At 46.6% G+C, this 27,889-nt stretch overlaps 1 protein-coding gene across 1 annotated transcript in view; it reads left to right on the top strand.

Annotated features, from left to right (window-relative positions):
• Positions 1-4,697: 4,697 nt before the first annotated feature.
• arpc5b (actin related protein 2/3 complex, subunit 5B) overlaps positions 4,698-27,889 on the top strand; it is a 31,812-nt gene continuing 8,620 nt past the window's right edge. The window contains exon 1 of the mRNA XM_072511225.1: positions 4,698-4,944. Coding sequence (XP_072367326.1) covers positions 4,805-4,944 — 140 coding nt within the window. The 5' untranslated portion in view covers positions 4,698-4,804. The remainder of the gene's footprint in view (positions 4,945-27,889) is intronic.

Here is a 27,889-nt window from a genome sequence, read left to right on the forward strand (position 1 = left end):
TCAAAAAGAATATAAAAACAGAAAATACTTTGCAGGCCTGGTAGTAAAATGGAGAGAAACAGAGTGAATGTTTCAGGCAATGACTTTTCAACAAGAGCTTTTTATCAAGACACATGTAGTGGTGATTTGCCGAAAGGCAGGTTCTCTACTAATTTCTCCAGGCCTCACGGTCCTGCATTTTCCTCTTCAATTGCTTCTCGGAACCTCCCATGTTTCACTTCATTGAGCAATATGGTTGGGGGGAAAAATAAAAATATGGTTTCTCACTGCCTTTTCTGTATGTGCTTAAAGGAAACCCTAGTCCTCTTCCCAGTGGATCCTCTGCCAGTAAGCAGCCATTGACCTTTGGGAGGTTTTAGCTCTTTTACTATCACCACTGAAAATACACATGTTCCACTATTAGCCTATAACCCTGAACATGGGACTTTTACTTGGGCTGGGGTGACTGGCAAAAGGGCAGGGTCAGCCATCTCCTGTGCCATATATTCTATACAATCCTATGTATGCACTAATTGCACACATGTAGGATTAGCCAGTTTAGCTCAGTGGACTAGACAGTGGGTTTGTAATGCAGAAGTATGCCAGCAGCGGGATTCAATTCCTGTACCAGGTGCCGGAATGTGGCGACTAGGGACTTTTCACAGTAACTTCATACTTGTGACAATAAAAGATTATTATTATTGTATAGAATATATAGCACAGCAACAGGCCATTCATCCCAACCAGTCCATGTCACTGTTAAATTCAATTCAATTTCACTTTGTTGACCATCTGGAAATTCATTTTGGGTGCATTGTACCACTAGAGCCACCTGCCATCTCTCCTCATCTATATCTATCAGTGTAACCCTCCATTCCCTTCTCCCTCTATGTTTGTCTAGCTTCCCCTTAAGTATATTTAAACCATCCCCTGTGGTAGTGAGTTCCACAATCTCATGGCTCTTTGGGTAAAGTTCCCTATTGGATTTCTATATGACTGCCTTACCTACCCTACCTCATAAGAGAAAACATTCTCCTTGAATCCACTGTAGAAAAACCCTTCACGTATTGGGGCAGTGGTTAGCACTGCTGCCTCATGGCGCCAGGGACCTGGGTTCAATTCTGGCCTTGGATGACTGTCTGTGTGGAATTTGCATTTTCTCCCTGTGTCTGTGTGGATTTCCTCTGGATGCTCCGGTTTCCTCCCACAGTCCGAAGATGTGCAGGTTATGTGGGGTTATGGAGAAAGGACGGAAGAGTGGGCCTAGGTAGGATAATCTTGCAGAGGGTCGGTGCACCGAATGGCCGCCTTCTACACTGTAGGAATTCTATTCTCTGTTTATTAGGTCACCTCCTCAGCCTTCTTTTTTCAAGGGAAAAAAGACCCAGCCCGTCAATCGTTTTCTGATATGTATACCCACACTCTTCAAGTACCTTCGTTGTAAATCTTTCCACTGTCTTCAGTGCCTCGATATCCCTTAATAAAGATGTGATTGCACTAGTGAAGGTGTTGAGAAGATGACGAGGGTGTTGCCTGGACTGGAGCGTTTCAGCTATGAAGAGAAGCTGGCTAGTCTGGGGTCGGCTCCTGGGTGACAGGGGTTATCCATTGCAGTTGTGGTTGATGTTGCCTATCTGGAGGCCACAAACCGACGCCGAGACCCGCTACAGCGACACTCATGCAGCAAGCAAGGGTATGATCGAGCGGTGCTTCGGCCTCCTGAAGATGTGGTTCAGGTGTCCGCTCTGGAGGGGCCCTTCAATATGGCATGGAGAGGGCCGCCCGCATCATAGCGGCCTGCCACATCCTCAACATCGTGCAGCAGAGGGGCGATGTGCTGGAGGAGGATGAACGCCAGGCCTCATCCGATGAGGAGGATGCGGGGGAGGGGGGAGGATGGGGGGCCCAGGCAGGCACGCCCGGCCGTCGCACCAGGGCCAACGCATAAAGGATGCTCTGATCACCACCACGTTCACCGACTGCAGGGGGAGATGGCTGGCCAGGGGCACGAACACTGCATCCCACGTCCCCCCCAAATGCAATCCCCTGCCTGATTACTGGGTGTGGGCCCTAGGTTGGCAGTAACAGCAGGGTCTGGTCCATGGGATGGAGGATGATAACAACCCACCCTGTGATGAGCTCTGATGCTCTGCATCGTGTGACAACGTCTGACTCACGCCCCGATAGCACTTTTTACTGTCCACTTGGGTGATCCGAGCTGCTCATTCGATCACACAATGCCATCGGATCCCTGGGGTGGCGGTGGGGACGTGGGACGGAGGGGGGGTGGAAGAGCCTAGCCCACCTACAACATCTGCCCATCCCTCCCTCCCCCGCACCCCCTCTCTGGCCAGCTCATCCCCCACACCCATCAGACAGAGCGCCGAGTCAGGTTGTAACAGTGTTTACAGGTGTTTAATGTGCACAAATATATACAGATACGTGCCCTAGGCCCTATACCTAAACCGTGCTCTGCATCTGTGCCAACTTAACTGGTGTCTAACGTTCTGGCCTTCCGGGCCCTAGCGCCACATCAAGGTGGATCCCCAGACGGTACATCGGGAGTGGAGGCGGCCTGCTGTGATTCCTGCCCTGCGACTTGGGTCCCCGTTGGCAGGCTTTTCCCGGGGCAACCCCGGGCCTGGATGGGCCCAGCTGCTGCTCGAAAGTCCCAGATGGCGTGGTGCTGCCCTGTTCTGCCCGTTGCATTCAGATGCGCCAGGGACAGGAGAGGGGTGGGGGGAGTCCGAGGTGCTACAGTTTTTCTTCAGCTCAACCACCCTCGGGGTGTCCGATAGCCCCCCCCGGCTACTCCATGGGGCGGGGGTGTGACCGGAGCTATCCCCCGAGGCATCCCTGCACCTGGTACTGGGTGCCAACACTGGTCTGGACCAGGGCCTTCATGCTCGCGGCCATGGAGCACAGGGAGTGGACCATCACCATCTGGGACTGTGCCACATCACACTGTGACTGTGCCATCTCCCTGTGTCTGCCCCACGTCGGCGACTGAGTTGACTTCTCCCAGAATCCTCTTCTGCCGCCTCTGCTGGATAATCTTCCTCCTGGTTGTCACTGGAGGGGTTCGTCGGCTACCCACCAGTATAGCCGGGGTGACTGGGTTAGCTGACTTCTCCCAGTAAAGATCAACCATGATTGAATGGCCTACAGACTGAGGGGTGGAATAAGTCTACTCCTTGTTTTGTGTTCCAGCGATGTTACCATAACAGTGTACAGAAGCATCTTTTCTTCTTAAAATAAATAAATAATTTGTTTACCGAAGTGATTTGCAATTTTTTATGTCCTTGCTGACCTGTACTTTTAGTAATGGGTGTATTTGTGATCTGAAATTTGCATTTCTCCCCACCTAGACTCGCACCTTCCAAGTGCTCCTATCCGTCCGACCCCACATTGAGTCTTGTTTGTTTGTTGTTTAGAAATGTTCTACACCAAAACTGATGTGGAGATGCCGGCATTGGACTGGAGTGAGCACAGTAAGAAGTCTTTCAACATCAGGTTAAAGTCCAACAGGTTTGTTTCAAATCACTAGCTTTCGGAGCACTGCTCCTTCCTCAGGTGAATGAAGAGGTAGGTTCCAGAAACATATATATAGACAAAGTCAAAGATGCAAGACGATACTTTGAATGCCAGCATTTACAGGTAATTAAGTCTTTACAGATCCAGAGAGAGGGGTATTCCCAGGTTAAAGAGGTGTTAATTGTCTCAAGCCAGGACAGTTGGTAGGATTTTGCAAGCCCAGGCCAGATGGTGGGGAGTGAACGTAATGTGACATGAACCAAGGTCTCGGTTGAGGCCGTACTCATGTGTGCAGAACTTGGCTATAAGTTTCTGCTCGGCGATTCTGCGTTGTCGCGCGTCCTGAAGGCTGTTTGGAGATCGCTTACCTGAAAGCTTTGGGTAAGCGTTCTCCAAGGCAGCCTTCAGGACGAGCGACAACTGATACCAATCAATCCAGTCAAAAGGGTAGTTAACAAGAATTGCGGTTTTAATCAGCTAGAATGTGCTCACCAGTAGCTTCTCCCGCACTGAGAGGCTGTCCCGGATCGATGGGTTATATACCTTCTCAGAGGGGCAGAGCCACCAACAACAATGAGTAAATACAATAAAATATACAACAGCCATACGTGGCTCACCTCAACAACACAAAATCGCCGAGCAGAAACTTATCGCCAAGTCTGAAACAAACCTGTTGGACTTTGACCAGGTGTTGAAAGACTTCTTACTGTGTTACACCAAAACTGACCGAGGCTAAACGCGGGTTCTCGGCGCGCGTACACGCGGGGGCGCGTGGCTGGCCCGGCCCCTCCCCATTCCGGCTCCTCCCCCAGCCCGGCTCGGCCCCTCCCCATTCCGGCCCCTCCCCCAGCCCGGCTCGGCCCCGCCCCCAGCCCAGCTCGGCCCCTCCCCAGCCCGGCCCCTCCCCAGCCCGGCTCCTCCCCCAGCCCGGCTCGGCCCCGCCCCATTCCGGCTCCTCCCCCAGCCCGGCTCGGCCCCTCCCCATTCCGGCCCCGCCCCCAGCCCGGCTCGGCCCCGCCCCCAGCCCGGCTCGGCCCCGCCCCCAGCCCGGCTCGGCCCCGCCCCCAGCCCGGCTCCTCCCCCAGCCCGGCTCGGCCCCTCCCCATCCCGGCTCCTCCCCCAGTCCGGCTCCTCCCCCAGCCCGGATCGGCCCCTCCCCACCCCGGCTCCTCCCCCAGTCCGGCTCCTCCCCATTCCCCTCCCCTGTGCGGAAGCGCCGGCCTCCGCTTACTTTGGGCTTCGGCGGGCGGCTCCTGAGCGAGAGGGTTTGAGGCTGTTCCCGGTCCCCGACATGTCCAAGAACACCAGCACCGACAAGTTCCGCCGGGTTAATGTCGATGACTACGACGAGAACAACTACGTGGACGAGGATGAGGGCGGAGAGAACCAGATAGGACCTGACGAGGCCGAGGTGGACGCTTCCATCAGGCAATATCCTTCCTGAGCTGGGCCGCGGGGTGGCTGGATGGGAGGGTGCGGTGGGGATGGGGTGTTGAGCGGGCGGCCGGGCCTGGGCTTCAGGCCGCGGTGGGGGGCGGGCGGGCCCGGGCGGGGGGCTGTCCGCCCACTCAGGAAGTCCCCTGACGGCTGCACTCGCTGCATTTTCCTGTGGCCTCTGGGTGTGGTTTTTGGTTCGACTTCAACGGCTTAAAACATTAAGGGTTTACTTTTGTGCTTCTGCGTTTAATGTCATTTGAATTAAAATACCTTTATTTAATTTGAGACATTTAGTGCAAGGACATCTTGTTCTTACACAATGCCAATTATTGTATTCCAATGATGAGCGGTGGTTAAATAAATTTAAACTATTCACTGAAGGACCTAGCTGCAGGTTCAGCTTTGACGGGGAAGAAGAGGAATGTCAGAGTGTAGGGTCAAGACACTCTAATACTGCATTAAAATGCACAAAAGAAAGTACAGCCGAAGATTCTCAGATAGAGAAGGGGTGGGGGTTGCGAAGCGATTTGGAGGTGAGGATTTTATTTTACTTCAGTGTGTTTGGTTGTGTGTTACTATAGATTGGTGAGGGTAGATGTGACAGGAGTGGAGAAGATTGGACTTTTTGAAGGATGGAACTCGGGAGAAAGTGCAGATTGTATTGGATAAATGAAACGGAGTTGATCAACAGTAACTTGCATTTATTTAGTGCCTTTAATGTCGTGAAATGTCACAAATTTCTTTTCAGAATTTCAAACGACTTCAGGAAACATCAGGACCAAAAGCTCATTCAAGGAGATGCTCAGTCAGCATCTTAAATGAAGAGAAAGAGTAAGTGTAGGGACGGTGTTTCCTGATCTTGGGAGCCAGTGGTGAAGAAGTGAAAAATCAGGAATGAAGGAGAGATCAGATTTGGAGGAACCAGTGAGCTTGAGGATTGTAGAGCTTGAAGAGATTTCAGTCACAGTAAGGGGCAAGGCCACCGGATTTGACAACAATGAGAAGAATTTTGAGGCCAAAGTGTTGTCAGGAAAAGAGACTCTGGGCAGGTCAGTGAACATGGATGATGAGTTAGGGAATGGGCAGCACAGTTTGAGAAGGATGTAAAGTAAGATGTTGGCGTCAAATGTACAGCAAATAAAGGCATGGATAAGGGTCTAAGCAGCAGATGAGTTGAGGTAGTTGTGGTAGCAGGTGATGTTACCAAGGTATACGTGGCAATCCAGGGTCTCAGGTTCGATTCCCGGCTAGGGTCACTGTCTGTGCGGAGTCTGCACGTTCTTCCCATGTCTGCGTCGGTTTCCTCCCGCAGTCTAAAGATGTGTAGGTTAGGTGGATTGGTCACGCTAAATTGCCCTCCGTGTCCAAAAAATGATTCACTGGGGTTACGGGGATAGGGTGGAGGCATGGGCTTAAGTAGTGTTCTTGCCAAGGGCAGTGCAGCCTCGATAGGCCAAATGGCTTCTTTCTGCACTGTAAATTTAATGATTCTATTCTATGACACGCGTGCTTACACAGACAGATCGACGCGCGCGCATGCTCACACAGATGGACCGAAGGGCCCACTTTCACGGGCCAAAGCACGCGGGCCGGGCTCGCCTGGACGGGCTGAAGTGCGCTCACCCGGACGGGCTGAAGCGCGCAGCGCACGCTCACCTGGATGGGCTGAAGCGTGCCGGGGGGGGGGGGGGGGGGGCCTCACCCGGATGGGCCGAAGCGCGCGGGGGGGGGGGACGCTCACCCAGACGGCCGAAGCGCGCGGGGCGAGGGGCGCTCATCCGGACGGGGCACGCTAACTGTACTGAGTGAATTTACCTTGGACAGGGTGATAACGGCACCATAGTTGGTTCCGGACTAGGAAGAAGGGGGAAAATCAATCTGGGTTATCACTCCTCTTGATCCTGGCGATCTCCCTGAAAAGTACATGCATCTGCAAATCTCATTGAGTACTGAGCCAGTTTATTGTGTGATGTCTTCCATGATCAACTAACTTAACATCTCTAGCCCCATGTGAAGTCGAGTTGTTGGAGGGTCCCTGTAGTACTGCATCCTAATGATGTATTCTTAATCTGCAAATGATTGGTACAGTTTGCTGTGTAACTTTTAAAAAATATATTTAGAGTACCCAATTCATTTTTTCCAATTAAGGGGCAATTTTAACGTGGTCAATCCACCTACCCTGCACATCTTTGGGTTGTGGGGACGAAACCCACACAACACTGGGAGAATGTGCAAACTCCACATGGACAGTGACCCAGAGCCGGGAACGAACCTGGGACCTCAGCGCCGTGAGGCATGCAGTGCTAACTACTGCACCACTGTGCTGCCCTGCTGTGTAACTTTTGAATAGCAAATCAGAAAGTGCTCATGATAGGGGATTCAGAATTGAATTCCCTGACAGCATTGCCATATTGCTCAGAATATGATCATACGGTGAGATGCAAGTAATTTATAGTCATTGGTTGCAGCAGATGTTAGTCCAGTGTCTACCGGCATTACAGCTTTGTTTATGTAGATGACTGGGCGGGGTGGGTTGGGAGTCGAAGAGATGGTTCAGCAACTTGGAAATGTGTTTAACAGATCACAAACTGTCTGCCATGCAAGTTGGATAATGGGTATGTGACACAGACAGAAACATGTCATAGTTCTGGGTGGCGCAGAGGTTAGAACTGCTGCCTCCCATCGCTGAGGACCCAGGTTCAATCCTGGTCCTGGGTCACTGTCCGTGTGGAGTTTGCACATTCTCCCTGTGTTTGCGTGGGTCTTACTCCCAAAACCCAAAGATGTGCAGGGTAGGTGGATTCTAATTGTCCCTTAATTAGAAAATAAAATAATTGGGTACTTTAAATTTAGTTTAAAAAATGAAACATGTCAGTGTTAACAGTGCTGATGTGTTGTGTTTCATTAAGTATTGCCATGGCTGCTTTGTCATACCTGCATTTATTTTCCACCAAAATATAGGTATAATTTATAAAGAGCCAAGTTTTTAGTAATGATGAAGCTTTTCTATGACTAGATTTTTAAACATAATTCCTATTTGCCATACGGGTGCAAAATGTGCATTATTGATGCTTTCAAAAGGTTCACCTTGTTTGCTGTGTATTATGATGTACTTCACACTCAACCTTTACTTTATGGTAAATGAAAACAAAATACTGTAGCTAGTGAAAATATGAAATTAAAACAGGAAATGCTTAGCAGATCAATCGGCATCTGTGAAAAGGAGAGCGTAGAGTTAATGTCTCAGTTTGATGTTACATCAAATAATTTGGAGTGAAATGTGTGGAAGTGAATTGCAGAACACTGTATTTTCATTCCTAATCATAAAAGTTAAGACTGTTGGTTTGTGGTTATTGGGAAAGTCTATTGTCTAATATCTGAGTACATTGAATACAGATAACATAATTTTATAGCCACTGAGTAGGTCTTGATGTTTTTAAGTTAGTAGTGTGGATTTGGCTAATGTGTGCCCCACCTTTTTCTGGCTCCTGATGCCTAATGCAATAACTCCTGTGATAACTTTTTAAAAGTCTTGGCAAGATCTTCAGCCTCAACCCAACTAATTTTGAATAGGGAAGTACCACACTTGCACATTACTGTTTTAAAATGGAGGTTTACGTGCGGCCTCCAGAGAGCCTGCATGTAATTTGTCCCTATTTTTTTTGTAAACCTGATCTAGTGTTTCTCCAGGAATCTTGCTGTAGAAATTTCAGCATTGGAGGTGACCAATTGTCCCATTGTATCTGTGCTGGAAGTAGCTTTTCAACGGAAAAGCAGGTAACATTTTAACTTCTAATAGCAGCTTAATAATCTTTATTAGTGTCATAAGTAGGCATACATTAACACTGCAATGAAGTTACCGTGAAAATCACCACACACTGAATCCCCCTATCAGGAGCACATTCTGATTTACTATTCAAAAGTTACACAGCACCGCAGCACAGTGTCGCAGTAGTTAGCACTGCATGCCTCACGGCGCTGAGGTCCCAGGTTCGATCCCGGCTCTGGGTCACTGTCCATGTGGAGTTTGCACTCTCCCCGTGTTGTGTGGGTTTCGCCCCCACAATCCAAAGATGTGCAGGGTAGGTGGATTGGCCACGCTAAAATTGCCCCTTAATTGGAAAAAATGAATTGGGTACACTGAGGGAGAATTCAGAATGTCAATTCACCTAACCAGCACATTTTTCAGGACTTGTGGGAGGAATCCGGAGCGCCCGGAGGAAACCCATGCTAAGATAATCCCGAGCTTTTCTCCATTGCTAACCAGCTGCTTAAACATCCAACAAGTGTGATGAGCTTGTGCACTTCTTTTGTCACGAAGAATGAGACCATTCAGCAGCCTTTGCTGCTTCATCTCTGCATGTCCACTGAGACAAACCTTCCCCTACCTTAGCTATGATCCCGGGTCCTTCAAGTCATTTCTCTCTCTGATATCATCTTCTCTATGAAATTTATCTCTTGCCTCCTTAATTCCACTAAACTGGCTCCCAACTTCCCTTCTGGGCCCAAACTATAACCACTTCCCCAACTCCCCCTCCCAAAACTACTGTCCTGGCCAGTTGACATTGTAAATGGTTCCCTCTCCCCTGGTATTGGCTCCCTTCAAAGCTCCTATCATCGCTCGCTTCCTCACAAAAAACAATGCATAGCCCTTTGTTTTCTTGCAGTCACCGTATTGCTACATTCTCTTTCCTCGCCAAAGTCCTTGAAATTGGGAAGCAACAGCACGTTTATATTCAAGTTTCCTGCGGCAACGGATTTAAAAAAATATATATATACTTTCAATTCAATGATTGTTAAAATGTTTACATTCTATGACCACTAAAGACAAAAAGTTTTCTTTTATTTTAAAATGAGGATAGTTTTTAGCAGTACAGAACTTGAGTGCGTATTGCTGAAAAAAGACATTGGTGAAGCTTTTCAACTTCCACTCATCAGTGCAATTCGCATGAATACCAAATATAATGGAAACAACAATTTATATTGCATGAGAAGAGAGTGCTGATTGGTTGGCAAGTGGACTCTGTTTGGTAGATGCATTGCCATGGAAAATGCACACCCAAGGAATGACTGTCACCTATTTTCTTTAATTGAAAAGGTGCAATGTGTATACATGTTTTTTCTGTTTGCAATGAACAGGACCCTGTGTATTAATATATGTAGCTTCTAGTACGTATAAGTGAGCCACACTGTGAGCCTGACTGATCATTTTAAGTTGGTTGGCAGTGTAATTCCTAGCACACTTTGTGCCAGGTATGACTCCAACCAGCGGAGAGTTTTCCCCCTGACTCCCATTGACTCCAGTTTCGCTAGGGCTCCTTGATGCCTTATTTGGTCAAATGCTGCCTTGATGTCAAAGGGAGTCACTTTCACCTGATCTCTGGCATTCAGTTGTTTGAACCAAGGCTGTAATGAGACCAGGGGCTGGGTGACCCTGGCGGAACCCAAACTGTGCGTACATGAGCAGCTTATTGCTGAGTAAGTGCCGCTTGATAGCACTGTTAATGACTCTTTCCATCACTTTGATGATGGAGGGTAGACTGATAGAGCGGTAATTGGCTGGGTTGGATTTGTCCTGTTTCTTATGTACAGGTCACACCTCTGGCTAATTTTCCACATTGCAGGGTAGATACCAGTATTGTAGCTGTGCTGGAACAGCTTAGCTCAGGGTGTGGCAAGTTCTGGAGCACAAGTCTTCAGTACTATTGACGGAATATTGTCAAGGCCCATAGCCGTTGTTGTATCCAGTCCCTTCAGCCAATTTTTGATTTCATGTGGAGTGAATCGTATTGGCTGAAGACTGACATCTGTGATGATGGGGACCTCCGGAGGAGACCGAGGTGGATCATCCATTCAACACTTCTGGCTGAAAGATTGCAAATGCCTCAGCCGTGCCTGTTAAAACATGCTGCTGTGCAGAGAGACCTGGGTGTGCTAGTGCATGAGTCGCAAAAAGTTGGTTTTCAGGTGCAACAGGTGATTAAGAGGGCAAATGGAATTTTGTCCTTCATTGCTAGAGGGATGGAGTTTAAGACTAGGGAGGTTCTGCTGCAATTGTATAGGGTGTTGGTGAGGCCACACCTGGAGTATTGTGTTCAGTTTGGGTCTCCTTACTTGAGAAAGGACGTACGGCACTGGACGGTGTGCTGAGGAGATTCACTAGGTTAATCCCAGAGCTGAAGGGGTTGGATTACGAGGAGAGGTTGAGTAGACTGGGACTGTACTCGTTGGAATTTAGAAGGATGAGGGGGGATCTTATAGAAACATATAAAATTATGAAGGGAATAGATAGGATAGATGCGGGCAGGTTGTTTCCACTGGCGGGTGAAAGCAGAACTAGGGGGCATAGCCTCAAAATAAGGGGAAGTAGATTTAGGACTGAGTTTAGGAGGAACTTCTTCACCCAAAGGGTTGTGAATCTATGGAATTCCTTGCCCAGTGAAGCAGTAGAGGCTCCTTCATTAAATGTTTTTAAGATAAAGATAGTTTTTGAAGAATAAAGGGATTAAGGGTTATGGTGTTCGGGCCGGAAAGTGGAGCTGAGTCCACAAAAGATCAGCCATGATCTCATTGAATGGCGGAGCAGGCTCGAGGGGCCAGATGGCCTACTCCTGCTCCTAGTTCTTATGTTCTTATATGTGCTGGGCTCCTCCATCATTGATGATGGGGATTTTTGTGGAATCACCTCCTCCAGTGAGTTGTTTAATTGTCCACCACCATTCACTGCTGTATGTGACAGGACTGCAGAGCTCAGATCTGATGCGTTCGTTGTGGATTCGCTTAGCTCTGTCTATTGCTGCTTATGCTGTTTGGCACACAAATAATCCGGTGTTGTAGTTTCACATGGTTGACATCTTATTTTTTAGATATGCTTGATGTTGCTCCTGGCATGTTATCCTGCACTCTTCATTGAACCATGGTTGATCCTCTGGCTTGGTGGGGGATATGCGGGTCATGAGGTTGCAGATTGTGGTTGAGTGCAACTCTGCTGTTGCTGATGGCCCACAGCCTCAAAGATGCCCAGTTTTGGGTTACTAGATCTGTTCAAAGTCTATCCCATTTAGCACGGTGGTAGTGCCACACAGCATGATGGAGGGTATCCTCAATGTGAAGAAAGGACTTTGTCTCCACAAGGACTGTGCGGTGGTCAATCCTACCGATATTGTCAAGGACAGATGTATCTGCAGCAGGCAGGTTGGTAAGAATGAGGTCAAGTATGTTTTTCCCACTTGTTGGCTCCGTCACCACCTGTTGCAGTCCCAATCTGGCAGTTATGTCCTTTAGGACCCAGCCAGTTTGATCTGTGGTGCTACTACTGAGCCACTCTTGGTGATGGACATTGAAGTCCCCCACCCAGGGTATATTATATTCTGTGCCCTTACTTCCTCCAAGTGGTGTTCAACATGGAGGAGTACTGATTCATCAGCTGAATGTGGATGGTATGGTAATAAGCACGAGGTTTCCTTTCCCATGTTTGACCTGAAGCCATGAGACTTCATGGGGTCCAGAGCCAATGTTGAGGAGTCCAAGGGTAACTCCCTCCTGACTGTATACCACTGTGCTGTTACCTCTGCTAGGTCTGTCCTGCCATTGGGACAGACATACCCAGGAATGGTGAAAGTGGTGTATGGGACATTGTCTTTAAGGTATGATTCTGTGAGCATGACCAGACAGGCTGTGGCTTGACTAGTCTGTGAGGCAGCTCTCCCAACTATGGCACAAGCCCCCAGATGTTAGTAAGGAAGACTTTGCAGGGTTGATAGGGCTGGGTTTGCCATTGTCGTTTCCGGTGCCAAGGTCAATGTTGGGTGGTGCGTCTTTCTGTTTTTGTAGTGGTTGAATAGGACTGGGCTTGCTAGGCCATTTCCGAGTCAACCACATTGCTGTGGGTCTGGAGTCATAAGTAGCCAGAACAGGTAAAGATGGCAGATTTCCTTCCCAAAGGACGTTTGTGAATCAGAACGGTTTTTAGACAATGGTTTCATGGAGGTGGTGGCAGTGGTATTGTCACTAGACTAGTGATCCAGAGACCCAGGGTAATGCTCTGGGGACCCGGGTTTGAATTCCGCCATGGCAGATGGTGAAAGATCTGGAATTAAAAGTATAATGACGATGAAACCATTGTAAAAACACAACTTGGTTCACTAATGTCCTTCAGGGAAGTAAATCTGCCGTCCTTGCCTGGTCTGGCCTACATGTGACTCCAGACCCACACATTGAAGCGGTTGACTCTTAACTGCCCCAGTTCAAGGGCAATTAGGTATGGGCAACAAATGCTGGGCTAGGCAGCGAAGCCCACATCCCAAGAACGAATAAAAAAAAAAAATACTTTTAATTCTAGATATTTTATTTAGTCTGCTGTGGGGAGATTTAAACCGGAATCCCCAGATTATTGCCCTGGGTCCCTGGATTATTAGTCTAGCGACAATACCACTACAACACTGCCTCCCTATATGGCCTACATACCTAGGACCACGCTCCACTGAAATGCATATACTACATTACGCAGTGTGATACGCAGATCGTCATTTTGGCTTGATGGCAACATCCTGTTAGTGGTGAACACCACTGGTATTGCTATTGCATTATAGCAGCGTGAAGCAGCTAGCTTCACCAGTTGCTCAAATGGTCTTATCAGCGTGCAAGCTTGATGCTGAAATAGGGCACATCAGAGCTCTCCTGTGAAGTAATTGTGGTGATATGCATCACTGTAAATGCACAAGGGGTTAATGTAGATACACTAGGACTGAGCAAACACGAGAGGGAGCACCAGAGACATCATGACACACAGACATTCAACCAATAGGTCAGTAAGATAGGACACGACCAATGGGCAGTCCAGACACACCCAGAGGTGACACAAAAGGACAGGGCACACATGCTCTTTCTCTTTCCATAGGCGACACTCAGAGAGACAGGGGCAGATCAGGAAGCATCACACCCACTGCATGGATTAGAGCAGACTGGTTAGTTAGACTGAGTTACTATAGCAAGATTAGCAGGAGAGTCGAACTCAAGTAGGAGAGTTGTTAACTATTCAATAAATGTGTTAAACCTATCTCCAAGTCTGAACCTTCCTTTGTCAGAATATACATCAAGGAAGCAGCTTGTGCTACATGAAGCATAACACAACAGTAATAGCTACCCTGATCAGACCATTGCTTGCTGCAGATCACAAACTCCTGAATGGGCCTAACGCCACCACTTTCGGCCCCAGAAAATGCTCAGTCTACCTCCAATTACCCTGGGGTGATATGGTGTCTCAAAAATGTCAAACAATCTAGTGCCTTTGCAGACAGCTTATCTCCATTTCAGTAGATTTGGAATATAGCAGGTACAGTGATGCAAATGTACAATCCTCTTTGACTATGATTCTAAGTTATGGGAATGTGCCTGGCCTTTTTTAATCGACTAGGGGTCTCGGCCAATAAATTCAAAACTCATTTTTTGATATAAAGAAGGGTTTCAGAGCAGAAGTCTGACTGTGAACATGGTGCAGTTTCTATACTCCCTCTTCTCAACAGTTCTGTAGCCCTACCTCTTGCACCAACCCCTTAATTGTTCAGCTGATAAGAACTGCCCTCGCCTGGTTCTAACCTTTAGAGCATTCCTCCAAATGAGCTTTTCTTTCCACCCTGTTCTATTACTTTTAGAATTCCCTCTGAATCTGTGTATGGGCCTTTCCTCTTTCTCATCTATGTCCTGTCCTGTCCCTTAGTGATATATTTTAAACACTTTGCATCAAACATATGTTGACACCCTGGTCTACTTGCTACCATCCTCTTTGACATCAGTGTTTTCAGACTGCTTGGCCAACATCCAGTCTTGGATGTATTTTTGATCCTCCTTCAAAGTAATCCACCTTGACAAAGCTTTTTCTACTTTCTCCTGATACCTTAATTTGTGATTCTGCCTCCATTTTTGCCTTATTATGCCTTTGAAGTGAATTGAAGTCCAACAAGTTGGTTGCTTACACTTAAAACCCATGAAGGAACAGACAGTTTTCATTGAGATCTGTCAATGTTCTGATTCTCCTTGAATAAGAACCTAAATTCTACTGACGCTCTGGGTGTAAGATCGCTTTTGAGGCAAGTAATTCGGAGCTAACTGCTTGTCTGTAAAGCTGTATGAAACCACCTACCTAGTCTGGTATCTTTAGGGTGGAGGGTGCGGAGAGAGATGGTATATCTGACATCCATTGTTTCCTAAACAATATTCCTAATTACTGTAGCAGTAGTCCACATTCCCTAGTCGTTGGCTCCCTTTGTTGGTGCCTTTCACCCCATCATCACAAAACCTTTGCCAGCTTTACTCCTGCCATTTCCCTGCTCCCTCCATCAGTGATTTTTTTTTTTACAGCCAAGTTATGTGCCCACAGAATATTAATTTCACCTCAAAGTAATTAATTGGGAATTGCTTTGAGGTGTTGTTCAGATGCAAGGCATTTTATAAATATGAATCATCTTTTTCAATCTTGCTGTACTAGCAGTGGGAGCAGTAGTTTGTGATGTCTCTCAGTAATGGTAGCAGTCGAGTTGATGTTCATTGCATTGAAGAGCTTGAAGTGCTGTGAGCACGGCCATAGTCACCTGAAATTTGAGACTTACAGAAGTGTCTGTAATCAGGCTTGTGAAGCAAGACTTGATTTCAAATTACTTGCTTTGAAAGGGAATTGTCCACTTATTTTTAGATTATGGAGTGTATGAAACATGTCTTTCCACCAGAGTGATGTCAGTGGTGCCAAATGAGGACTTGGGTGTTGTGATGTGTAGACATACACGCTACAAGTGACTCCCACACATGAATGCTCTTATTCTGGATAATGTTGCTCATTAGCTTATTTTTCTGTCCACCGTTCATGGCTTCCCTTTTCCAGCTTCTGCTTCTGACTCTGAGCTCATTTGAAAACTTTGTGTGCTTTCAGATTGATTGTTCTCTATTCTTAACTGTAGCCAGTTTGTATCTCATGTTAAGCCCATGTAAGGACAAAATAAGAAAGAATTAAGAGCAACGGTTTAAAATAAGAATTTTGAAACATTTTCTCCAGTGAGGTGGTGATGTGATTAATCTCAGGAGGAAGAATGAGAGGCAACTGAATTATATATTTGTAAAGGAGATGAAGGAACCTGGGGCTGGTTTTGACATGCATCTCTTTAAAGATATCAAGGTAAGTTGCAAAAACACAGAGCTTTAATAGAGGCAAAGCACAAAAGCTTGGTTAGGCCTCAACTATTATGTTCAATTCAGGGCACCACACTTTAGGAAGGTTGTCAAGGGTTTAGAGATGGTGCAGAGGAATTTGCAGGAACAACACTGGAAATGAGGAATTTCAGTTATGTAGAGAAGCTGGAGTGGAGAGGGTGAAGAGGAAGATTTGATCTAGGTGTTTAGATCAACAGTTTTGTTAAAGTAAATACGGAGGAATTGTTTTCAGAGGCAGAAGGGTTAGTAACCAGAGGACACAGATTTAATGTGAACCTGAGGCGACATGCAGAAACAATTCTTACACAGTGAGTTGTATGATCAGGAATGTACTGCCTGAAGGTGCAAATTAAACAAAAGTTTTAAAAGAAAATTGAATAAATACTCGAAGAGAAAACATTTGCAGGGCAGTGGATGACTGAGAGGGGCAGTGCGACGTATTGGTGAGCACTACCAAACAGTTAACCTGGGCCCAAAATGACCACCTATGCTCATTCTTATGTGACTCAATAGAAGAGCATTTGATTTGGAAGCTGAAGTTTTAATATCATTTTGATGTGGCTCTAATTTATAAACTTTTTTTGTCTGCAGGAAGCCCAGAATCTCAATCCATTAAATATAATTTCCAGACATGTTATTCAGTTATTGTTTGTCACTCAAGTCTGTTCCAAGTTAAGGGAAAAAAACAACTACAAATCTTCTCCTGATTGTTGTATTTCAAAACCCATTATTTTTAAGTTGATTTGGGCGTTGATAATATGCCATATCATACATCACGGATATCTCAGTGCTTCTCATAACAATGAATAACTGAAATAATTGGCCAGTCTCTGATTGTTTAGAAAATTGAGTTAGCTCTATTCAATTTGTTGTGTACAAATGTTTTACATATTTTCCGACCAGTGGCTGCGCTAATGTGCAATTTGTGCTGGGTTAATGTGTCACGGAGCAGAAGGGGAATTGTAGCCTGCATGATGCAGTGGAGCACGCTATCACAGGGTAAGCAAATATTTTGGTGCATTTGAGGGGAAACTAGGCAAGCATATGAGGAAGAAAGGAATAGAGAGTTACAATGATAGATTTAGGTGGAGAAAGATGGGAGGAGGCACGAGTAGAACATAAACCTCAGCATGGACTAGTTGAACCAAATGGCCTGTTTCAGTGCCATATATCAAGAACCCCATGGATCCCATTGTATGTTGTTTGGTAATTTAATTGTTGAAATTCAGCCATGATTTGCAGGTTGCATAGCAGTAAGCTTCTTGGGGATGTTGAAAGGTTAATATAGATGGTACAGTGTGAACTTGCAGCTGTCTATTCCCAGCCACACCGGAAGCCTCTGCTTGTGCTGTGCAGTGTTGAAGCTATGAAACTATTGCATTCTCACCGGGACATGAGGTTTCCTCATACATTCAACTTTGAGTGACTTTGACGGGTGAGTCGGTTCCTGAGTTAACCAGACTTGTTTCCTGTATCTGTATCCATACACACCAGAACACCATTGCCCATCTTTTTGAGGATAAATTGCAGCTGGAATTTAAAAGAATATTTTAAAATAATTTCGCTATTGAAAGGAACCTTGGTCAAAGTCATGTTTCAGATTTGTTTGCAAGAGACACCAAAATGGCTGCATTCATTTTCTAAAATGTTTTTATTAAGGCATTTATATATATCCACCAAACACAACCAAAACCAAAAAGAGAACAAACGGGCAATCACATAACGAATAAATAATCAACACCCCTGAGCCTTCCCTGCCGTTACCCTCCACCCACCCTGCCTCTTTTTTTCACCCCAGAGTCCCCTCCACACCCCCTCCCCCTGCTGACTTCTGACTTCTTAACTAACCTTGAAGAAGTCGTTAACGGTTTCCATCTCCGGGCAAAGCCCTCCACAGTCCCTCTCAAGGCGAACTTGATTTTTTTTTCCAAACTAAGGAAATCTGCGAGATCGTTCACCCACATCCTCAGTTTCGGCGGCCTTGAATCCCTCCATTCCAACAAGATCTGTCTCCGAGCTACCAGGGGGGGCAAAGACCAAGACGCCAGCCTCTCTGGACTCCCGGTCTTCAGACACTCCAAAAATCGCCATTTCTGGACTCGGGACAACCTTCACCCTCAGCACCTCAGATATAACATGGGCAGCACGGTAGCATAGTGGTTAGCTCCAGGGTTCCAGGTTCGATTCCTGGCAGGGTCACTGTGCGGAGTTTGCACGTTTTCCCCATGTGTGCGTGGGTTTCTTCCGGGTGCTCCGGTTTCCTCCCACAGCCCAAACATGTGCGGGTTAGGTAGATTGGCCATGCTAAATTGCCCTTCGTGTCCAAAAAATGTTAAGTGGGGGTTACGGGGATAGGGTTGATACGTGGGCTTCAGTGGGGTGCTCTTTGTAAGGGCATTGCAGACTCGATGGGCCGAATGGCCTGCTGCACTGTAAATTGTATGATAACATTAGCAAACCCCTGCCAGAATCCCTCCAGTTTCAGACAGGCCCAAAACATGTGGCCATGGTTCGCGGGCCCCCGCGCACCACCCACACCTATCCTCCACTCCTCAAAAAACCTGCTAATTCTGGCCACCATCTTGTGCGCCCTGTGGGCTACTTTAAATTGAATGGGGTTAAACCTAGCACAGAAAGAGGATGCATTCACCCTTCTCGGAGCCTCCTACCATAACCCAGCCTCCAACATTCTCCCCAGCTCTTCCTATTGGGGCACCCTCCCAATCCATTAATTCCATGTAGATCACTGACATCCTACCCTCACCAACCCCTGTTTTCGACACTTCCTGGTCCTACAATAGAACCTTAGTTAGGCCACACTTGGAGTATAGTGTTCAATTCTGGTCGTCACACTACCAGAAGAATGTGGAGGCTTTAGAGAGGGTGCAGAAGAGATTTACCAGGCTGTTGCCTGGTATGGAGGGCATTAGCTATGAGGAGAGGTTGAATAAACTTGGTTTGTTCTCACTGGGACGAAGGAGGTTGAGGGGTGACCTGATAAAAATTATGAGGGGCATAGACAGAATAGATAGTCAGAGACTTTTTCCCAGGGTAGAGGGGTCAATTACTAGGGGGCATAGGTTTAAGGTGCGAGAGGCAAGGTTTAGAGTAGATGTACGATGCAAGTTTTTTTACACAGAGGGTAGTGGGTGCCTGGAACTCGCTGCCGGAGGAGGTGATGGAAGCAGGGACGATAGTGACATTTAAGGGGCATCTTGGCAAATATATGAATAGGATGGGAATAGAGGGATACGGACCCAGGAAGTGTAGAAGATTTCAGTTTAGACGGGCAGCATGGTCTGCGCAGGCTTGGAGGGCCGAAAGGCCTGTTCCTGTGCTTTACCTTTCTTTGTACAACACCAGAGGCGCTGTCAACAGTGCCCCTAAGCTAGTGGCTGTCTCCATCCACTCCCAGACCAACCCCTCCTCCACTACCCACATCCTGACCATGGCTGTATTTGCTGCTGGGTAGTAGTTCATCAAATTTCCAGCTCTCTCTCTTCTCTTTCCCCCCCCCCCCCCTCCCACACACACACACAAACGTCCCCGCTCCAGCAGCACCGTCTTCCTCCGTGGAGCTTTCCCCGCCCGAACAAACCCCAAGATCAATGCATTAATCTTCATAAAGAAGGCCTTTGGAATAAAAATGAGAATGTGCTGGAACACAAATAAAAGCCTCAGGAGTATAATCATCTTCACGGACAGCACCCATCCCGTCAACGACAGTGGGAGCACATCCCACCTCTTAAAATCCCCTTTCATCTGCCAAATTCAATTTATGTAGCTGCTCCCATCCCCACGCCAACTGGATGCCCATTTACCTGAAACACGCCCCCACTACCTTAAACGGCAGCTCACCCAACCTCTCCTGCCCCTTCGCTTGGATCGGAAAGACCTCACTCTTCCCCATGTTAAACTTATACCCAGAGAACTGGCAGAATTCCCACAAAATGTCCATGATTCCCCCCCCCAATACCTTCCAGTGGGTCTGATATGTAAAGTAGCAGATCATCCACATTTAGCGAGACCCTGTGCCCCACCCCTGCCAACTCCTTGACGCTCTAAGCGCCATTGCCAGTGGCTCAATGAAATGAAAATCGCTTATTGTCGCAAGTAGGCTTCAAATGAAGTTACTGTGAAAAGCCCCTAGTCGCCATATTCCGGCACCTGTTCGGGGAGTCTGGTATGGGAATTGAACCCGCGCTGCTGCCCTGCCTTGGTCTGTTTTAAAAGCCAGCTATTTAGCCCTGTGCTAAACCAACCCCTTTCGCCAAGGCAAAGAACAATGAGGGGGGAGTGGGCATCCCTGCCTCATCCCATAATGCAGCTTGAAATACCCTGAACTCGCCCGGTTCGTCCTTACACATCCTGCCAGCACCCAATACAACAACCAGACCCAATCCACAAACCCCTGCCCACACCCAAACCGCCCCAGTACCTCCCACAAATAGTCCCATTCTACCCGATCAAAGGCCTTCTCCGTGTTTATAGCAACTGCCTCCGAGGGCATCATTATAACGTTCAACAAACGCCTCACGTTAGCTGACAACTGCTTCACCTTTACACACCCCGTCTGGTCTTCCCCTATCACCCACAACCCATAGTCCTCAAACAGCAAGGCCTGGATCTTTGCCAACAACTTGGCATCTATATTCAGCAGTAATATCGGACGGTAGGGCCCACACTGCTCTGGGTCCTTATCCATCTTCAAAATTTAAGGATATTGAGGCGTACGATAACCGGTGTGGGCGGGGGAGGTGCCCCCTTCCTCTCATTAAATGCCCTTACCTGCAGGGTCCCCAAAAGCTTTCTACCAGGAATCCATCTGGGCTTGGTACCTTCCCTGCCTTCATCGCCCTCATACCCTCCATCACCTCCACCCGTCCAATGGGTGCTGCCAACCCCTCTATCAGGTCTTCCTCCACCTTGGGAAACTCCAACCCATCCAGAAACGCCTCATTCTCTTCTGCCCCCCCCCCCCCCCCCTCCTCAAAAACCCCTTTCACCCCCACCAGGTCTAAGACCACTCTTCCCCTTCTATTCTTCACCTTTCTAATCACCCTCACTACCTTCTGCTGCTTCAGTTGATGAGACAACATCCTTCTCCACATACTCATAGACTGCCCTCACCGGCTCTCTGCAACTGCCCCACTGCCTTACCCGTAGACTCCGGTACAAACTCCATCTGGAGTTTCTGGCACTCTTGTTTCTGCTCCGTCTTGTCCCTATGTGCCCCTATCAATATAAACACCCCCCTGACCCCCCCCCCCCCCCCCGACCACTGCCGTAGGCTCCTCCAGCAGCATGGTGGCTGAAACCTCGCCCGTATCATTCAGCTCCACATACCCCTGAATAGCGGCCCTCAACCACTCACATACCATCTCATCCGCTAACAACCCCACGTCTAATCTACACTGCAGGTGCTACCTCCCCCGGTCCTCTTGCAAGTCCACCCAATGCAGTGTGTGGTCCGAGACCCCAATCGCCGAATACTCCGAGCCGACCATCCCCGCCAGCAGAGTCTTGTCCATCAAGAAGTATTCGATCCGGGAGTACTCCCTGTGCACATGGGGGAAGAACGAAAATTCCTTCGTGCTCGGCATCCCAACATAAACCCCTTTAGCTCCCTTGCCACCGCCGACACCCTCCCCAACTGCGGACTCAACCGGTGCGCGTCCAGGGATCTTCCCCATCATCCGCCTCATGAATTTGACGTCATCCCAATTTGAGGCAGAAACGTTCAGCAAGACCACTGGCATCCCCTCCAATTTCCCACTCACCATCATGAACCTTCTCCTCGAATCTGCTACTATATTCCCCACCACAAATGTTACCAGCTTATTTGTCAGCGCTGCCACCCCAGGCATCTTCATATCTAATCCTGAATGGAAGACTTTCCCTACCCATCTTTTCCTTAGCCTAACCTGATCCACGATCTTCAAGTGCATTTCCTGTAAAAAAATGCCACTTCCGCCTTTAAGCTCCAGTGCGCGAACACACGCGTCCGTTTGTCTGGTCCATTCAGCCCCCTCACATTCCATGTGATCAGCCTGGTTGGGGGGGGCCACCCCATTCCCCCCCCCCCCCCCCCCCCCCCCCCCCCCCCCGCTGATCAGCCGTAGCCCCTCTTGGGCTGGCCCGCATTACGTGACCCTCCAGGCCTGTCCTCTGATGCCCACCGTCGCCGACCCCTTCCTTATCGCATTTCAACAGCCCCACACCCTTCAGCAGTTCTCCCTCAGTGGCTCGATTGCCTGTGGCTTCCTCATCAGCGCCATGTGCGACCGATCAACCTCCAAAGGCCCCCTCTCCCAACAGCTTCTCCAGCATTTTGGCACATAAGTCTGCTGCCTCGATGCCCTCTGGCATCCCCACAATTCTCAAATTTTTCCTTCGAAAGTGGTTCACCAAATCCTCCACCTTCTCCTTAAGCCACTTTTGGGTATCCCGCATCATCCCAATCTTGGCCACCAACGAGGTAAGCTGTTCCTCGTGCTCCCCCACCACCTCCTCCACCTTCTGGATCACCTGGCTCTGGATCTCCAGCCTCAGCTCCACACGGTTGATTCCCGCTCACAGCGGGTCTACCACCTTCGCCAGATCCTCCAGAGCCTCCCACCTCTGCTGACTGAACTATTTGTTCAGAAAGATCACCAACTGCTCCTTCGACCATTGGGCTGGTAGGGCCGACCCCTTGCTCTCTGCCATCTTTCCCTGTGTCGCACAAGAGTTTTTTGCTCTTTCCACTCCTTTCTTCTAAACCAACCTCTGGTCCACAAATCCATTCACCGGTAGAGTATAGTCTTTCTCCACCACCCCTGCACCCTTTTCCTTCAAAACATCTGCCCGGCAACCAGCGAACAGGACCGAAAAAAACTCCTCGAGTGGGAGCTGCCAAATGTACGACCGCTCACACCATGGCCGCCACCGGAAGTCCCTTGGCTGCATTCATTTTTAGACTAGAAATTTTAATATCTGGCAGAAGTGTATATTTTGAGATTTGGAAAGAAGCTCAAATATTAAGTCTCTAGACATGTATAATATACTCCACGGTATCAACAATGGGGAAATAAGTTGTTTAACTTTGGGCAGACATCACAACCTGTCTTCTTCACTTGAGCGTTCGGATTATCTGAACTTCTCTGGAAAAGTTGGCATTTGAATCTTTAGGAACTCGAGTGACTGGATGTTGCTAATTAAAATGTTGGAATATGCATCCAAATGGCTGCTTGGAATGTAACATCCTTACAATGCAGAAGTGTCACAATTGTCCAGACATTTAGGGAGATAATTCATGACTCTCAGCAAAAATAGATCCCAATGAGGAGAAAAGACTCTAAAGAGGAGGAAGAACCTGCCATGGATAAGCAAGAAAGTTAAGGAGGGTATTAAGTTGAAAGTGGAAATATATAACATGGCAGAGATCAGTGGTGGGTCAGAAGAATGGGATGCAGTTATTCAGAATGCAGCAAAGATGGACAGGAAGAAAATCAGGAAGGAGAAAGTAAACTGAGGGTAAGCTAGCGAGAAACATTAAAAACAAGACAAAAGCTTTTTTAAGTATATTAAAAGGAAGCGCGAAGTAAAAGAAAACATTGGCCCTTTAGAAAATTAAACTGGGGAAGTAATTATGGGGAACAAGAAAATGGCAGAGGAATATTTTGCATCAGTCTTTACTGTAGATGATACTACAAGGATCCCAGAAATAGTAAAAGTTACAGGGGTGGAAATAAATACAGTCACCATCACCAGAGAATTAGTTTTAGGCAAACTAATGAGATTAAAGGCTGACTAGTCCCCTGGACCTAATGGTTTGCACCCCAGGATCTTAAAGGAGGTAGCTACAGAGATTGTGGATGTATTGGTCATCAGTTCTCCAGAAACCCTTGGATTATGGAACTGTCAAAGGATTGGGAAACTGCCAATGTGGTACCCTTCAAAAAGGGAAGAAGCAGAATGCAGGAAACTACAGGCCAGTTAGTCTAACTTTAGTTATTGGAAAAAATATTAGAATCAATTATTAAGAAGAGAATACCAGTCCATTTGTAAAGACATAATTTGATCAAGCATAATCAGCGTGGTTTCAGGAAGGGTAAATCATGTCTGACAAATTACTAGAGTTGTTTGAGGAGGTATCAGCCAGAGTAGATCGAGGAGAATAAGTCAGTGTTGTATATTTGGATTTACAAAAAGCATTTGATAAGGTGCCACACGTTGGAGTTAATATTCTGGCAGGGAAGAGGATTGCCGAAGTAACAGAGAGCAGCGAGTAGCAATAAGCCTTTCTAAGATTGGAGGGCAGTAACCTGTGGAGTGCCACAGGAATCGGTGATGGGACTGCAGTTTTTCACAATATAAATGATTTGGAGGAAGGAACAGACTTTGCAGATAATGCAAGGTGGGAGGGAAGGCAGGTTGTAAGGAGGATGTAAATAGTTTACAGAGATATTAACAAGTTAAGTGAGTAGATAGAAAATTGGCAAATGGAATTCAATGTGGGAAAATGTGAGATTGATCATTTTGAAAGAAAGAATGAGAAGGTTGATTATTATTTAAGTGGAGAGAGAATGCAGAAAGGGACTGGGGGGTGTTGTTCCTTGTCCATGAAACCCAGAAAGCAAGCATACAGGTGCAGAAGGTAATAGGGCAGACAAATTAAATGTTTTACCCCAGGAAGCTGTGGAGGCTGAATCCTTGAACGTTTTCAAGGCTGAGATGGATCTGTTTTTAGTCAGTAGATAAATTAATAATAAGGCAGGAAAGTGGACAAAGTGAGCATTATTTGATCAGCCATGATCTCATTAAATGGCGGAGCAGGCTCGAAGGGCTGAATTGCCTACTCCTGTTCCTATTTCTTACGGTCTTGTAGTTATTGAGCATTTTGTTGTGGTCATTCAGTTTCCTTTGCACTTGCAATCAATGAATACAAATGTGCCTCCCCGAAATGAGCTTTTCTGCTTGTACTACTTCTTAATCATGTTGCTGAGCTGTTATATTCATCCACTATCTCGAATTACTTTATTTTTAGATATGTTCAAAGTTAAATTTATTTCCAGTTCATAAGTGCTGTTTCTAAAGGCAGGTCCTTGGCTCGTCTGCTGATGCTTCATCCAGAGACATTTCCTTTCCAGATTTTGTCGGTAGTGATTTGTCATTGCCTTCCACTCTTGGGGGCAAGACAAGGAGGTAGATCCCAAGTCTCCCTTAGCTGGAACGGGAATCGAACCCACACTATTGGTGTTATCCTAAACCACACACTAGCCATCTAACCAACTGAGCTAACCAACCCCAAATCTTTTTCTGAACTATGTAAAATTACTTTTATAAAGGTCTGCATTTATCTAGTGCTTTTCATGACCTCTGGATGTCTCAAAGCACTTTGCAGCCAATTAAATCAGTTAACGTGTAGTCATTGTTATAATGTGGGAAATGAGGAAGCCACTTTGTACACAGCTAGCTCCCACAAATAGCAACATGATAATGATTGGATTATATGTTTTTGTGATGTTGATTGAAGGATAAATATTAGCCATGACACTGAGTAAAACTTCCCTGGTCATCTTCAAACTAGTGCCATGTTATCTTTTACCTTCACCTGAAAGGCAGATGGGCCTTGGTTTAACATCTCATCTGAAAGATGGCACTTTGTTGGTTGTGAAGCACTTAGTTGCATCTGGTGATCATGCCGAGTGCTATATAAGTACAACTCTTTTAACATTCTCCACAGAAAGTTACTTCAAGCCATCTCAAGACATAAATATCCTTTTACTAATGTAATGAATTCTAAATACTGCCAACTGACCTCTCTGGCGCTGAAAATTAACGATTGCAAACAGGGAATCTCATGTTTCATGTTTTTGTCACAGGTTATCCTAATGTTAACATTTAAATTTAATTTGTTTTTACTTTGGTTCCTTCTCTTATCCAATCTTTCTCCCTCTTCCCTCTTTCTATATCTGATTTGATATTGAATTCACTCTATCTAATTTACATTTCCTTCTCCGTGCTATGTTCGTTTCACAGCCCTTCAACCTGATTGATTTAAAGAGATACTGCTTGCCCTGTTCATTCAGGCCTCAGACATCCTGTTTCACTCGCTGTGATGTTATCAGTTTACACTTTCAGCAAGTTGCCATGCAAGAAAAACTAGAAGCCTAAATGTGCCTGGCAAGTCAAAAAATTCATGCTGTTACAATCCTGGTGGGGAAACCATTAACCAAATTTACAAAAACATCAAACAGCACAGCACCCCATCCCACCCATGAAGAAATTACCAACAATATTTCAGTTTTGTCATTTATACTCTATGCCAATTGGATCTAATGCAAATTAAACCTGAACAAACAAGCAAATGATATTTCAAATAAAAAGGTAAATTTCACTTTAAATTTCACTTTGATAAAATAAAGATACATCTTGCGCAACCACAAGCACCCACATCACTCCCCACAAAAATAAATGTGACACCATGTGTAATCTCAGTCTTTCCAACTGCGTCGGTTCAACCCTCAAATTGCATTCACCGAAGTGTATTCTACCGGAGGTGTCGAGGTATCATTAGCAGCAATGCGACACACATTTACCAAACCTCTGTCACTTGGGTCACGTCAATCTTGATGTAGCTTTCCAGCGCTCTTTTTCCAACAGCATAGTTCGCGATCTGGTCCTCTGATGGAAGCTCTCAACTCTTTTGCATGCCTGAGCTATTTGCAACATTTATTAGGATTCCGTCCCTTATAGCTTGCTCATACATTGCTTCCCCAAAAGCTTCTCGAGTTCTATTTTTCTCCTTGCTGCCAAACAGAAAACTGCCGTTTTTGTAGAGCTTTCCAGGCTTCTTCCCTCACAAATAATGTGTTCCTGTTTCTGACTGCTTTCTCTGTGTCTGCATCTGTGTGCTGGTTGCCTTCACCCTCCATATTTTATGTTTGTAGCTCTCCTTTGTCTGTCTGGCCACACGTCTTCAGTCTTGCCCTCCTTCCTGTTGCTACTGCTTCCAAGTCTAAGATTGCCAGTTCATAAGGACCAGTATTTCTTATTATCCAGGAAAATTACAATTGATCCCTTTACAGTTGATCTAAATGTTTAAAAGCCCCATTAAACATGGACAACTTAGGAACAAATTTTCCTTGCTGTACTGCTGCTGGATCAAAGGTCCCTCAATGTGCTCTTCCCCAGGCAAATTATATTTACCATTGTTTATTGCAATGCCAAACGATTCAAATATGTTAAACAAGAATTTCATGATGAATTTGCAATATCTTTTCTATTTTACTTGATCAATTTGCCCTGAACACTTTTACTACATGACACCAAATATCACTTACAGCTGATGAATATTGAAGGTTGGTTAGTTGAGAGGTACTTTCAACTTCACTAGGTGAGCTTGGTTGTGAATCTATTAATGATGTGGTGTATTAATATAGAATCATAAAATTTACAGTGCAGAAGGAGACCATTCGGCCCATCGTGTCTGCACGGCCCTTGGAAAGAGCACCCTACTTAAGCCCACACTTCCACCCTCTCCCAGTAACCCCAACTAACCTTTTGGACACTTAAGGGGCAATGGAGCATGGCCAATCCACCTAATCTGCACATCTTTGGACTGTAGGAGGAAACCGGAGTACCCGGAGGAAACTCACGCAGCCAGTGGGTGATAATGCAAACTCCAAACAGTCACCTGAGGTGGGAATTGAACCCGGGTCCCTGGAGCTATGAGGCAGCAGTGCTAACCACT

This window comes from Scyliorhinus torazame, chromosome 7 (genome assembly GCF_047496885.1).
Source record: "Scyliorhinus torazame isolate Kashiwa2021f chromosome 7, sScyTor2.1, whole genome shotgun sequence".
In the NCBI taxonomy this organism is placed as follows: Eukaryota; Metazoa; Chordata; class Chondrichthyes; order Carcharhiniformes; family Scyliorhinidae; genus Scyliorhinus; species Scyliorhinus torazame.